This window comes from Oncorhynchus nerka, linkage group LG25, assembly GCF_034236695.1.
Source record: "Oncorhynchus nerka isolate Pitt River linkage group LG25, Oner_Uvic_2.0, whole genome shotgun sequence".
In the NCBI taxonomy this organism is placed as follows: domain Eukaryota; kingdom Metazoa; phylum Chordata; class Actinopteri; order Salmoniformes; family Salmonidae; genus Oncorhynchus; species Oncorhynchus nerka.
In genome coordinates, this window is record NC_088420.1 from 16432145 (window position 1) to 16446969 (window position 14825).

Below are 14825 nucleotides of genomic sequence, written 5' to 3' on the forward strand. Positions count from 1 at the left end.
AACTAAACAATTTGGTTTGTCTCTCTTCTCTATTTCAGTAATATTTTATTCACAATGAGCCATTCAATGGAGTCTGCAACTCAGATCAAAAAGTGGACGAAGGAAGAAGTTCATCAGTGGTTGACGACGCAGGTTAACATTCACCACATATATGCAGACAAGTTGCTAGAAGAGGAGGTATCAGGGGAATACCTAGAATACTTCCAAAAGAAGGATCTTCTGGATCTGAACATAAAACATGGTCCGGCTGTGAAAATTGTGTCAATGCTTGAGGATTTGAAGAGTGGATTACAGCATAAATCACAATTTCCTGCATACATCAAGAAATGGACACCAGAACAAGTTTGTCAGTGGTTAAGGGAAGAGGCGAAGTTATACCACCAATATGTAGAGCGGATTTTGGAAGAGGAAGTGTCAGGCGATTGCCTGTTTTGCTTCAAAAAGAATGATCTTGTGGAACTAGGCATTAAACATGGTCCTGCTGTTAAAATAATAGGCATGCTAGAACAGTTAAACAATGGACCAGAGCCTATATTACAACCCCCCACACACATCAACAGTGACCAAGAAAATCTACAGAAACCACCTGAGAATCAAGAAGAACTATGTCAAACTCTACCGGTTCAGACTGTATCCCCCATGAAGACAGAACCAAAAACTGAAGAGCCCAGAATAGTGGAACCACCAGGGAAAACTGTTACAAGAAAGAAAGAACCAAAACCACAGGCCATGGGTGCAGAAATGTTACCGTCCAAGGTAGGGGTTGTTTAGCATCTTGCTTATTTAATTGGGTGTACTTCACACGCTTGCTTAGTAAAGCAGGCGATATTTGTCAATTAAACACAACAATACGTGTGTGGTAGTAAATACAATTGCAATTTTGATTGTCTTCTAGGCCTAAATAAAATATTAAAACTAACCTTATTTCATTTCCACAGATGACAAGTTCACTTACCTTGCTCCAGAATACCCTTGACGACTTACAGCAGGACGAGTTTAAACGGTTTAAGTCTTGTCTGAAAGACTTCAAACTGAATGGATGTAGATCGATTGCACGGTGTCACTTGGAAGACAACAAGAGCCGCACAGATGTAGCGGACTCAATGACAAAGCACTATGAGGAAGAGACATTAAATGTCACACTTCAGATTCTAGAGAGAATCGGACACAATGAACTTGCTGGCCAACTGAAAAGGGCTATGGGTAAGTGAAACAATGTTTATTTTATAGATTAACTTTATTTGTCAGGGGACAATGTACAACAACTTCAGTCTCAGAATTTGAGAAGTGATGCGTTGCACCAGATTTAGCTTACAGCTGTCTCTCGAGTGGTGCAGTGGACTAAGGCACTGTATCACAGTGCTAGCTGTGCCACTAGAGATCCTGGTTCGAGTCCAGGCTCTGTCGCAGCCGGCCGTGACCGGGAGACCCATGGGGCGGCGCACAATTGGCCCAACGTCATCCAGGTTTGGATGGCAGGGATATTCTTGTCCCATCGCGCTATAGCAACTCCTGTGGCAGGCCGTTTGCACTGCTGACACGGTCACCAGGTGTTTCCTCCGACACATTGGTGCGGCTGGCTTACGGGTTAAGCGGGCATTGTGTCAATGTTTGGCTGGGTTGTGTTTCGGAGGATGCACGGCTCTCGACTTTCGCCTCTCCCGAGTCCGTACGGGAGTTGCAGCGATGAGACAAGACTGTAACTACCAATTGGATACCACGAAAATGGGGTAAAATTAAAATAAAACAACTTTAAAGATTTAGCTGACAGCTAATTTACATCTGCCGTACCCAGGCAGGTGAACATACAGTATAAACATGAAAAGATTATGTACAAACATTTTGATTTCGGTCACATTAGTCTATGAATCTCAAGTCACATCCAATGTAACTGCATTGTTTTTAAAAGTCATTAATTATCAAATTGTCACAAACAAGATCACCAGTAATATTTGTTTGGATCACCAGTAATTGATTTAGTTTTGCAATTATTTCTTCAGGTCTACAAATGATGAAAGCACAAGACGGCAAAAACAATTTGAGGAGAGAGACCAATCAGGGTGATAAATTGAAGAACTTGTTAACTTATGGAGGAAATATGATGGACTACTATGATCGATTCGTTATTGTTATGAACAAGAGTCGCACTGAGCAACTAGAATATCTTCCATTTCTGAGCAAGTTGAAATTGTTCTGTGTCCTGGACTTTGATCCTGACTCTGCAGCTCCTGGTGGCGTATGCAGTTCATACAGAGAATCAAGAGTGGCAAATCTCCATCTCCCAGCCCAATTCCAAGGCGAACCAAATGTTGTGATAAAAAATCTCAACCTGTATAAGCAGACCAGCTGGGTTTTTTGTAATGGGAGGCATGACCTTGAAAGTGAATCTGTTAGACAGCTGGACTACAAAGTCTGGTTCAAGGAGAAACGCAAAGAGATCGAGCATATGGTTTCATTCATTTGCAAACCTGAAGTTCTTCCAAATGGAAGAACTCTTGTCATATTTCTTCTACTGTCACCTGTATCTGATAGAGATCCCGTCTTTGATACTTTCCTGGCATTCTACTCACATGCCGAGGAAAGCATTGTGAGTATTTGTGAATCTAGGAGCACATTTGAGAAATGGAAAGACTTGATACAGGAGAAATGTGAGTCTGACATCAGCACGCAATCAATATATGAGTTGACACTCAGTGAAGTCAATGGTACTATAATGTCACTTGGACCACACAATCAGCCATCAGGAAGACTCCTTCCATCTTCTGACTCCAGCACTGTTGTTCTCCAACAAAAGGATGAAGACCGATTGACAGCTCTAGACATTTTGTGTCAGAATGAATGTGAGAAAGTCTATGAAGAAAATAGCACAGAGTTTAAAGCCTTCAAAATCAAAGTAGAAAAGGAATTCTACAGAGGGGGTAAAGTCAACTGGTGGAACTTCTATTTTTGTGAGAAACGCAAAGCAAAACCTTTCATTAGAAGAGACAAATATGACAATCTCATGAAAATTGTGAAATGTCAGACAAAAGATCCCAAAACCACATGTGTTTTGCTGAATTTGTTCCACCACCCAGGTTGCGGAGGCACCACCTTAGCAATGCATGTGATGTGGGATTTACGCAGAGAATTCAGATGTGCTGTGTTGAAGGACAATACATTACCAAAAGCTGAAGTGGCTGTTCAAGTCAAAAAGCTGATGAGGCTTGGGAAAAGTGACAAATCTCAGAATACACCAGTTCTGTTGTTAGTAGATGATTCAAAGGAAGCAGAAAACACACAAAATCTGCAGACCTGCATACGCAAAACTGTTGAAGAGGACTACACAGGCAGAACTGTGGAAGATTCATCAAATTCACAAGTCATCATCCTGAGTTGTGTTCGATCCCATAACCCCAAGGTCCAGTACAAACACTGTGCAACAGAAAGTCAGTACATCACAGCTATACTAACGAAAAAGGAACAAGATGATTTTGAGGAAAAACTTCAAGAACTTAAAGAAAGTCATGAAAAACCGGAAAACTTCTACAGCTTCATGATCATGAAGAGCAACTTTGACAAGAAATACATCGCTGATGTCGTCAGCCACACTCTGAAGGACTTAGACACGAGCACCAAAAAAGCTCAACTACTTTTCTACTTTGCACTGTTGAACTCATACGTGGCTGAATCAGACATATCTGTGTCTCTCTGTGAGGACTTTTTTGGAATGAAAATGGCTTACTGGGGAGAAGACAATGTACTTGAACGAATGGAATCTTATTCAAATTTGCTGAAAATAGTTCAAGTCGATGAACGTGGAGGATACAAAGCAATTAGCATCCTTCATCGTGATATAGCTTCTGCATGTCTGGAAGAATTGCACAAAAGCCACGGGATTAATGAGAGTGAAATAACCATCAACATGCTACACTGTGATTTGTTTTTCAAAATTGGTGTAGTAAAAGACGCCCTGATGCTATCAATCGAACGCTTGCTGATTAAAAGGCAGCGCAGGAAAGATGGAGATGAAAAAGATACTCAGTTCTCTCCCTTGATAGAGAAAATTCACCTTCAAGAGGGGAGACACAAAATCCAAGACATCTTTGTGAAAGCATCATCCCGTTTTTTTACAAGTGCATCCATTCCTCAAGCCCTTGCAAGGTATCTCTACCTCAATCAGCGTGATTTTCCGCAGGCATTGAATTGGGCAGAAAACGCCAAGAGAATCACTGAAAACCCATACACTGTCGATACGATTGGACAAGTTTACAAAAGTTATCTTAAACATAACATCCAGAATGAAAAGAAAAAAACACCACGCAATCCAGGGGATTTGGATACAAACCTAAAGCTAGCAAAAAATGCTATAAAGGCTTTTCAAAGAGCTCAAGAACTGGCCATGAATGAGGATCAACCTGATGAGGAAGCTGATGACAATCTGTCAAAATCCTCATACAACATCTTTGGATATGTGGGGGAAATTGAGACGGTACTGACAGTCTTTGAAATCCTAAGCAAGCTGCCATTCTTTGAAGAAGCTGATCCAGTAACACAGAAGTACATGCAAAGCTTTCTGAATGGAAAAATGCCCATCAACAGCGTACCCAAGAACGACAATGAAATCAACAGAAAATATGTTGACATTATCCAAGAACACAAGTCTTTTCTCCTTAATTTGAAATCCCAAGTCAAAAAGGGTTTTGAATTCTTAAACGATTACTACACTTACATGAAAGGAAATGATGCAGGAGACTTCGAGACAAGGAATCGGACAAAAATATCAGAACACTTCAAGACATATATAACACTTTTTTGTTCTTCACCAGAGGAAATATCGAAGGAACAAACAAGCAAGCCAAAACTTAGACTAAACATGGACATTGAAAAGTGTAGGAAGTTACTTGAAGAGAAGAACGCAGACACATTTGCAGGGGTACTTCACCATCTCGACAAGACTGCAGAGGAAATGGAGGAAATCATTGAGTGCTACAAATTTTTACAGCAAAATTGTGAGCAAATTACAAAAGAAAAAGACAAAAACAATTTCATTTTGGCAAATATAATTCTCAGCATACTAAAGCCAAATTCGAGAAACGTGAAGAGTCACAAGGAACTCACTGATCTTCTCATGCTAACATTGCAAGATATAGGAGTGCAACATCCCTTCCCAGAGCCATACTATCTGGCTTTGTTGTTGCTTTGGCCAAGTTCAAATGCAGAAGATACAGATATAAGAACATATGTGAACTCACTTCGGAACTCCTTCAGACGGAAATTGTCCAAGTTTATGAGGATGAGGAACACCATTGCCCACTTCTACTTGGGCCAGAGAAAAGGATTAGAAAGACTTGTTCCTAAAGCCAAACTTGATGAGTGTTTTGCACACGTGGCACGCAAGGCACGCACAAATTTGGCCCAACTTTGGCGAAGTGGAGACATTTTTAAGGATAAGAAAATAATTGACCGTCTCTGTAGGGTCAATGGAACCATGGAGGAAGGAGAACTTTATGCTAATTATGGCAAACTTAAAATCCCAGTACGTCCGGCATATCTGGGTGGAATAAGCAGTGGTTTCAGCACTGAAAAGGTGTCGTTCTTCGTAGGATTTGCCATAGATGGACCACTTGCATACGATATCAAGTATGAATAGGCTATGAGAAGCCCATGTTATAAAGGCCTCAATAATGAACTGCATGCTTTGGTCCAAGAGTGTGGACCATGGGGGAAGTATGGATAAACCACAACCTGACAATCGAAAACAAGACCACAATCTACAAAACACATGCTCTTAATGGAGGCATGGATAATCAATGCTATGAAAGGAAACAAACATCTTCAACCTGGTTACCTTTTGACTTGACGTTAAAACAACATTTTAGGAGACAAAACACCCTTGTTGTAGTGAGGTCTGATATATCTGGAATGTATTAGTTACACACAGCATCATTAACTGGGTGTTACTAACTAACAGTAAATGCTAATACGACAAACCTAGCAACGAGTACTAGCAGATAGTAGCTCTGTGGACTGCATGTTAAGGTACAAATCTAATGAGTTATTAAAAATAACTAAACTGGATCACTGCCTGCCTGATGTCCATCATGACATGGTGTCAGTATTAAAACATTCCCAAAACTGAAGATTGGTGAAGATGTCCCACTCAAATTCAACCCAGCAGAGCCGTTTGATTGGCTGATAGCCATGGCTGATCTGGAGACAATGTTTTGGCATCAAAACTGGACAAGGAGAGCAGTGTGGTGCGGATAAATTCAGTACTTTATGCAATTGGGAAAAATGCAGAGATAATCAACCATGACCTTTACCTTTGACTACAATCAATGATGAGTTCGACTTTGATGTGTTGACTGAAAAGCTGAATGGAAATTTTGTGCCACGGCACATTGTGATTCACCATTGAACCATGAACAGATTTAGAAAGGGGGAGAGTCAAATGATTAAACTTTGAAGGAATCTAGCTGAATACTGAGCACTACAAAGGATGAACAAATACGGGATAGGATTGTAATTATTATTACAACTAGAGCATATCAACAATAATTGTGATAATCACGCTAGCTTTGCCCTCGTTGGTCCTAGCAAGCATACTAGGTAGTGTATCAACAGCTAATCCAGCAGGAGCTGGAAGCTACAGTAAGCTTCGATTGGTCAAACATGACATCGCAGAGAATTTGCATAAAGTTCAAGTTTCCCCAACTTAGGTCCCGCCCTGTTCACGCTCCTTCGCCCATGCTCGCATTGCCCAACGGTCCCCCCCACCCACTTCGCTTCTGTTCATTCTTTTCAGGGTCAGTTACAAAGCAGTCTAATTCTGATGACGAGTGACATGTTGAGCTCCCAGTGAATAGCACACATTTAAGATTGACACTGGTGCAGATATCACAGTGATGTCTCAGAGCACTTAGCAGTGCTTGCGTCAGTGTCCCCATCTGGTCAACACTGCAACTATTGTTCACGTCCCAAGTGGCAGGATTGATTGCATGGGTACATTCCTAGCCACATGTGAGTGAAAAAAGGAGAAAAGTACAAATTCTGGACCACATGCAAATGTCCTAGTTAGTAGAACTGCATGCAAGATGGGTTTGGCCCTCAAAGCAGACGAGATCAGTATTGATGTGTTTGGAGAGAGGGCTACTGAACTGTCTTGGAGGAAAGAGCGTCACAGCTATCCGGGGCGAGAGTAATTTACACACTCAACTCGTCTAGCGGTTTTTGGCAGATACCACTTGACCCCAGCAACAGAACTGACGACTTGTAGGAAGGTAACTTACTCCTGTAGGAAGATTCTGCTTCAAGCACCTTCCTTTGGGAATAACAAGCGCGCCGGAGATCTTCCAGAGGGAGATGAGTAAGCTCCTGAGCGGACACGAGGGCGCAGTCATCCCGATGGATGACATATTGTTCTACAGTGCAAACAAGAAAGAACATGACAGGAATCTGAGCAAAGTGCTACAAACCTTTTTAAAGAGTCGGGAATAAAGCAGAACAAAAACAACTGCCATATTGGGAAGTCCGAGATCCAGTACTTTGGTCATGTGATTGGAGCCGATGGGATGAACCCAGATAACAGCAAAGTGAAAGACGTCACTGAGGTGTCCAGTCCAACAAATGCTGGGACTGCTGAACTACTTGGGCAGGTTCTTGCCCAGCCTGTCATCGGTGCTCCACCATATCAGTGATGTAGGGAGACCCCCAGGAGCAGGCCTTCCGCAAGGTCAAGGCTATGTTAGTTTCAACACAGGCATTAGCATACAACAATGGCAGAAAACCAACCGTGGTCAGTGCGGACATGAGCAGCTACGGTCTTGGAGCTACACTCTTACAGGAACAAGAAGGTGGTACATTTTGTTCACGCACACTATCAAAGAATGGCAGGGTCATGGGTATGTGAACAATTTCCCTCTACCTGCACGGCATGGACAGCTTTATTCTACAGACAGACCATAAGCCACTCGTTCCAATGATCAACACGTACAACCTGGACAAAGCACCACTCTGGTGTCAGCGACTGCTCATGCACTTCAAAGTGAAAGCTGTGCATGTTCCTGGAAAACAGTAAGTGGTGGCTGACACACTGTAGAGAAACCCACTAAAAGAAAACACATCAGACTCAGAAAAAGAAGTCCAAGCATGGTGGAAAGCAGACCAGTGTCTACAGTCTACACACAGGCTGGAAAACACCAGAGAGGTGACATGGAGCGACCGAGACCTCCAAATGGTTATCAGCCACATCCGAAAAGGCTGGCCTGAGAGAATACGCTATTCTGCTACCCTACTCGCTACAGGGATACCACACAGTGAGAACTGGATGGACTAGTGCTGTATCAAGACGGGATCGTCATCCCAGCTTCGCAAGAAGAAGATGTTCTACAACCGATACACAAAGGTCACATGGGGATGACAAAGTGCCCGAGAAAGACTCAAGTTGTCAATGTGGTTGCCGGGCATCAGCGCCTACAAAGCAAGAAAAGTGACATCATGCAAGTTCTGCACAGAGAGAAAACCAACTCGACTTGTCACAATACCTTTATTTAAAGGGTCTGTGGCAGAAGATCACGGTTGACCTGTGTGGAGCTCGAAGGCAATAAATACCTTGTAGTGGTGGACTACTTCTCCAGAGACATAGACCATCTACCACAAGCCTCAAAAGCATGGTTGTGTGATGGGGGATTCCTACCAAGCTCGTTAGCGACAACACTACGCAGTTTGTCTGTACTGAGTTAGACGAGTTATATACCTCCTCCAGCCTCTATTACCCGCAGGAAAACAACTGCAGAAAAAGCTGTTCAAACAGTTAAACAATTCTCAAACATCCAAACCCACATATTGCCTTGATGTGCTACCGGGCCACGCCTATCAGTGGAACCGGAGAAAACCAGCACAACTCATGACAAGACGTCAAATCCGGACAACCGTCCTCACACTGGAAAAACTACAACCAAACACATCAGCCACGATAATGTGAAACATAAGTACCAGAAAGTCAAACAAGCGTACCCGTTCTTGTACAACAGGAGGCATTCAGTGCACCCCTTAGCTGAACTATACCCTTGACAGAGTGTAAAAGTCAAGCTGGACGGAGAGAAGGGATGGAAAACAGAAGCAGTGGTCATCAGCAAATCTGCAGAGCTGAGATCCTACGCTGTTGAAACTGAACATGGCACTGTCGCTCATAGAAACAGGCGACACCTTCAGGCTGTACCAGAGTCACCTACTCCAGACAGACAGCAACAGAACAACAAAGGAGTCACCCAGTCTACCAGTGAGGACATCGCACAGGCACTGCCTGTGAGCCAGCCATCTCCTACACCCTCACTCAGACCACCATCAAGCCAGCATCACCACAACCGGTGAGAATGACCTCCAAAGGTTGATAGGTAAAACTACCCCTGAGGTTTAGAGACACTTGAGAAAACAACAACATTGAGACAAAATACTATTTTAGTTCCGAAAAGAGCAAAAAAATACTTTTGATTAAAAAAACTAAAAAGACAAGAGACAGCAGCTGTTGCAGGGCAGAATAGTCCCTTTGTGGCTGCGGACAAACGGCTGTCTACCGCAGTGTCCTAGTTGACACAGTTATGAGAATTGTTCATGTGAAGAACAAAACAAGGGGGGAAAAATGTGCTTCTCTGAAATACTAATTGTTTGTACTGAAACAGTCCACGATCGTGAGAATTTGTACTAGGAAAGGAGAATGTTATTGACTTTTATATATATATCTCAGAAACCGTAGCGATGTCTGATCTATCTGGGATTCATTAGTTAGGCACAGCATCATTAACTGGGTGTTACTAACTAGCAGTGTCTGCTAATATGACAAACCTAGCCATGAGTACTAGCAGATAGTAGCTCTGTGGACTGCATTTTAAGTTACCTGCCTTCTGAGTTATTAAACCTAACTAAACTGGATTGCTGCCTGCATGGTCTCCATTATAGGATACTTGTAGTATAGGCTACTTTTTTCTGTTAAACAGCCACCAGACTACCATGAAGGCAGATGTTTTACTCTTCCAATCCTCTGGGTTATATTTGGTAGACACTGCGATTTAGTAATACGGTTCAATACTTCTCTCTTACTCATTGAGACAAGAATGAGAATGATGTGTTTTACTCAGTGTGCATAAGCGCCAGCACCAAACAAGTGTTCTTACTGGGGAGAGTGACGACTAATGAGGTTACTGCCAGAGTTCGACCTCAGAGCTGTATATACTTTGAGTCTCTAGTGTTTGGAGAAACATCCAGTGATATTGGAAATGCTGATGCAATGAGGAGTTTAAATTTTATATATATATATATATATATATATAGTCCTTTCAATCTGGATGTTGAAGAATGTAAAATATCTGTGAAGTTTACATCCTGCCATCCTGGGAGAAACCAGGGAAGTAACTGCAGGAATGACGAAAGACTGTCAAGACGAGACATTCTACGTGCTCCTGGATGCAATGTCCAGAAATGCAGGAAAATGCATGTGATGTCTAACAAGTAGATTTGAGAATGGAGAATAATGAAGCATTGTGTGTGTGTGTGCATTGTTAGTTTTGGCATATCAAGCCGAAAAAAATGAATATGAAACGTTTTGTATCAAGGTGACACTTATCTTTATGTTGCAGCAGGACTGTGAATACACATATCTATTGTAAATATCTCAATTTAACAGATATTGTACATGTTGTAACATTGTGGTAATCAATGTAAATAACTGTAGGACAAACCGTACAATTATGTAATGAGCATATTGTATTATGAGAGAAACTCATACGAACAACAAGTACAGTTGTACAGGTAGAGAGAGATTCTGCAGATACGAAGGCCTGAATATTGAAATGTATTGTACGGTACGTGTTATTCTCTAATATTGTTGAGTTATTTTGATGGATTATAAACTAGAATTGCTCCTGAGTAGAATGGACTCCCTTTTGCTGCGACACAACGTACAGGCAATTATGTACTGTGCAATATGCATGTCCCAAAATGAAAAATGTACTGGACACCGTGCAATACGAATGGGCTAAATAACAATGTGTTTAAAATGTGTTTCCTAAAGTTTATAATTGTAATATTATTAATAATATTGTTAATACTATTAAGAATAGCATTGTTTTATTTGTATTACTGTTACTATAATCACTACTTGTAATGCTGTTAACAATATTGTCAATGCTATAATATGATTTGTGCTATTAAAGGGGCAATCAGCAGTTGTTACATCCATTTTTGGACTTATAAAAAATATGTATTCATTGATTCTTGAAGAATTTAACTTATAAATGCCTCATGCGCTTTGTTCAACTGTCGTACCATCAGAATCCGAAAATATAAGCTTGATTTGCTCCAATGTTTGTAATCATAGAACATGTGAACAATATAGCCTCAAAACATGGTTCAAACTATAATTTTGATATCATAGATGGTCAGTCATCCATAGTTCTGTCTATGAATTTGAGAGGGGTTACATATCCCCTGCCTCATCCCTCAGGTTTTACTGAATCAAGGACAGTCCGCTTTGTTATCATTTCTACTGCTGATGGCCGCTTTTTCGTATTGTTAAACAAAATGATCATTTAAAAAAATAGCCTTCATTTGCAGGGAAATCGCAGAGGTCACGGCCTTATTCTTCAAATTGTTTACTTCACAAAAACATACATTTTCAGGAGCAATTCTGAAAAAAACGTTTATTGCACCTTTCATATATTCCATTCATTTTGTTACAAAACTAGTCCTCAACTGTAAATGTCAAATAGCCCACTAAAGACAAAACGAGTTCAGTCAAAAATGTTAAAATGCTGAATTATTCATGACTAATCGTGTTCACGGTATACTCGGTGACATCACATCTCCAGCACTTGAGCAACCAGAATGGTTTCTCTCTAGGTGAATTCTAAGGTTGTCTTTCGCAGCAAACCTCTCCCCACACTGTATGCAGATGAAGGGTCTTTCTCCTGTGTGAACACTCTTGTGTCTGATGAGATTACTAGAGTCCGCAAACCGCTTTCCACACAGTGGGCAAACAAATGGTTTCTCTCCCGTGTGGACATTCTGATGTTTCTTCAGATAACCGGCTTGGCCAAACCTCTTCCCACACTGAGAGCAGCTGAAGGGTTTCTCTCCTGTGTGAACCCGCTGGTGAGACTGAAGATACTTTGGACAAGTGAAACTTTTTCTACAGAAGCCACAAACGAACCGTTTTTCTCGCTTGCCAACCCTGTGCTGAATTGTATGTCCTGCCATGTAGCGTTGGACTATGCCCACCTTTGACCTTGCGGTGTTCTCTCTTATATTTTCTTGACTGTTAGAGAAAATATTTCCAAAGTTTTCACTAGCCTCGGAAGAGATGCTGTTTTGCGGATGCAAATCATTACTGCTATCATTATCATAATAATTATCATTACTGCTAGATTGATATTTTTCTTCATAGGGTCCAGAATCAAGCATTGCAGCCTCTGGTTTCACATTGTGAGATTCAACAGCGAACAACGTTTCCTCAGCTACGGAAGTCTGTCGTTGTTGCTTTGTGTGAGCTATGACACGAGTGGGGCTCATTTCTGCAGCATAAGAGCAAGCTGGATCCTCAGAATCTGTTTCAGTGCTTCTTGGTGTCCACAAGCCTGAGTATCCCTGCCTCTGTACGTGGTGTGCAACGTTCGTATGCTGAAGCTTCTGGAACGTGCTCTCGCTTTCTTGGTCTGCGTTGACGTGAGAATCACAGTCCTCAAAGAGACTGTCGGTCTGAGTGTGCCCAATCACATCTCTTTTGTCTTCATCAGCACCTGATTCAACACTGCCTATAGAGAGGAAATAATTGATTAAATATAACTGAACAGTGAATCATAGTGTATAATTGCCTTTCCTTTCCTAAGATGGGGTTGGTATTTTCTATTATAGATAATTCCATATGACTGGCATTTTACAATTTATTATAGGCTTCCATTGCACTTACTCTCCCCTTTTATCATTGGGTAATTCTGTAGGCTTATGGTGCCCTCCAGTCTTTCCTCTTTGATTTGGATGCACCCAGGCTTACGCATCTCCTTCACCATAGACTGTAAGGGAACCAGATTCATCCTTTCTTTAAACGTTTTCAATAATATGACGTCTCATAGATCATTATATAAGTATGGTCTGTATTGTTGTATGTATTGAATATGCACTTTTTTATGACCAATGCCAGTAAAAAAAATTGTCAATAACATATCAAGAAGAGCATGTCACTCCAATTATGTAAAGAAAGTAATAATGTAATAGTCCATTGAGAAGGACTCCTAGACCCCCCATATTCAACTGGCGGACTGCGGACCGGATCTGGACCCAGAACGCGGTCAAGTCGGACGACCCCTGGTATCATATAAACACACATAAGACATGGGAGAATGCGTAGAACATTTCTGGAAATTCACTTTAGAACAGTAACAAAAAAATCTCTACCCCATGCAAAATGTGCAGAATTGTGTGAAATCTGCTTTAAAAAATGCAACATTTTCTCTCCGCAAACAAGAGGGTGTGAACAGATTGGGGTTGCATGGGTTGCGACGTGACGGTTTGTTACTACGCCGATAAATTGCATTATCCAATCCGATCTTAACCACCTAGGAAATTTGTGTGACCAGACCTTCTCAAATAGTACTTGAGTATCCCTGTCCTAGAGTATCATACCAGTACTACATTTTTAACTAGGGTGCCTGAAACCGTAGTTAACATTTTCCACATTATTATTCATCTACCTTCATGACAGCACAAGACTGTTTTATAGAATCTTCATTTTCGTTGTTTGGATGCTCCTCATCGCTGCAAAGGTGGTTCAACTCTTTCCCCATGGGACTCCCGTTATATCGATTTTCACCCGTCTCTAAATACACAAAAAATAGTTAAAAACGGACCTGGCACAACAGAAATTAGGAGAAAACCCATGCAAACTATAGAATTGACTACGGTGGATAGTAAACTAGTGGTGGTATCAAAAACATTGGTTAAATCCCTGCAATTGTAAACAAAAGTTACCCAAGTTGAGGACTGGTCTCACTGGGAGGTGATTTCTGATGGAGCGCTCGTGAGCTAGGCCAACTGACTTCTTTCCATGTCCATGCGCATTACGTGTCTCCATTATATGTAACTTCTCCCTCAAAACGTCATTTTCTTTTTGACTTCGAGATATTTCCAAGTGTAAAACGGCGTATCCATCGTCCACAAGTTCGCATATTTCTGACACGGCCGCGTTCATCAAGACCTCCATAATGGAGGTGAGCTGTGTGTGAAAAGGAACGGAAGACGACATTGTGTCCCACAAATGGACTGACAATCTTGTTACAGCAAGGTACCTCCAAATATTTTGTACCCTAATCAACACAGACACGCGGCATTTCTCTATGAGTCAGGTGATGTTGTTAGAGGATTTATAACGTTACAGTTGTAACAGAGACTCCAACCTACCGTAAAGGAAGAAGCATTCCGCACTACAAGACTGCGTGAGAGTACTACGCCAATCACGTTTCCAAATTCTTACCCAATGGGGTTGCTTGTTGGAAATCATTGCACACAATGCGCACGCTCTTGTCCAGCGTGGACTACAGACATAAACCAGAGATGAAGGCGGTTTTTCGAATCTTTACATAATCCATTTAGAAACCAATTAAAAATATAGTATAGTAGTCCCTACAATTGTCGGATATGTCTGAGTGTCATAGAAATGTGAGAATAGAGGATATAGATAGAGGACACAGATATGAAGACAATTAATTAACTCCATTTATTTAAAAAAAAATCTTGGACCCAAAAAACGACATTGTGTTACAAAAAAATATTATTTTAAGTCAATAAAGAAACATTAC

At 41.3% G+C, this 14825-nt stretch overlaps 2 protein-coding genes across 3 annotated transcripts in view; one reads left to right on the forward strand and one right to left on the reverse strand.

Annotated features, from left to right (window-relative positions):
- LOC115109078 (sterile alpha motif domain-containing protein 9-like) overlaps positions 1–11214 on the forward strand; it is a 29406-nt gene extending 18192 nt beyond the window's left edge. For both annotated transcript variants that reach the window (XM_065009611.1, XM_065009612.1), the window contains exons 2-4: positions 39–756; positions 939–1203; positions 2001–11214. In XM_065009611.1, coding sequence (XP_064865683.1) covers positions 39–756; positions 939–1203; positions 2001–5629 — 4612 coding nt within the window. In that variant the 3' untranslated portion in view covers positions 5630–11214. The remainder of the gene's footprint in view (positions 1–38; positions 757–938; positions 1204–2000) is intronic.
- Positions 11215–11660: 446 nt separating this feature from the next.
- Positions 11661–14471, reverse strand: LOC115109079 (zinc finger protein 805-like). The gene is made up of 4 exons (XM_029633660.2): positions 13999–14471; positions 13722–13846; positions 12941–13043; positions 11661–12785 (listed from the first exon to the last, which is right to left on the reverse strand). The coding sequence occupies exons 1-4, from the start codon at positions 14270–14272 to the stop codon at positions 11812–11814; spliced, it is 1476 nt and encodes a 491-aa protein (XP_029489520.1). The 5' UTR covers positions 14273–14471; the 3' UTR covers positions 11661–11811.
- Positions 14472–14825: the final 354 nt, after the last annotated feature.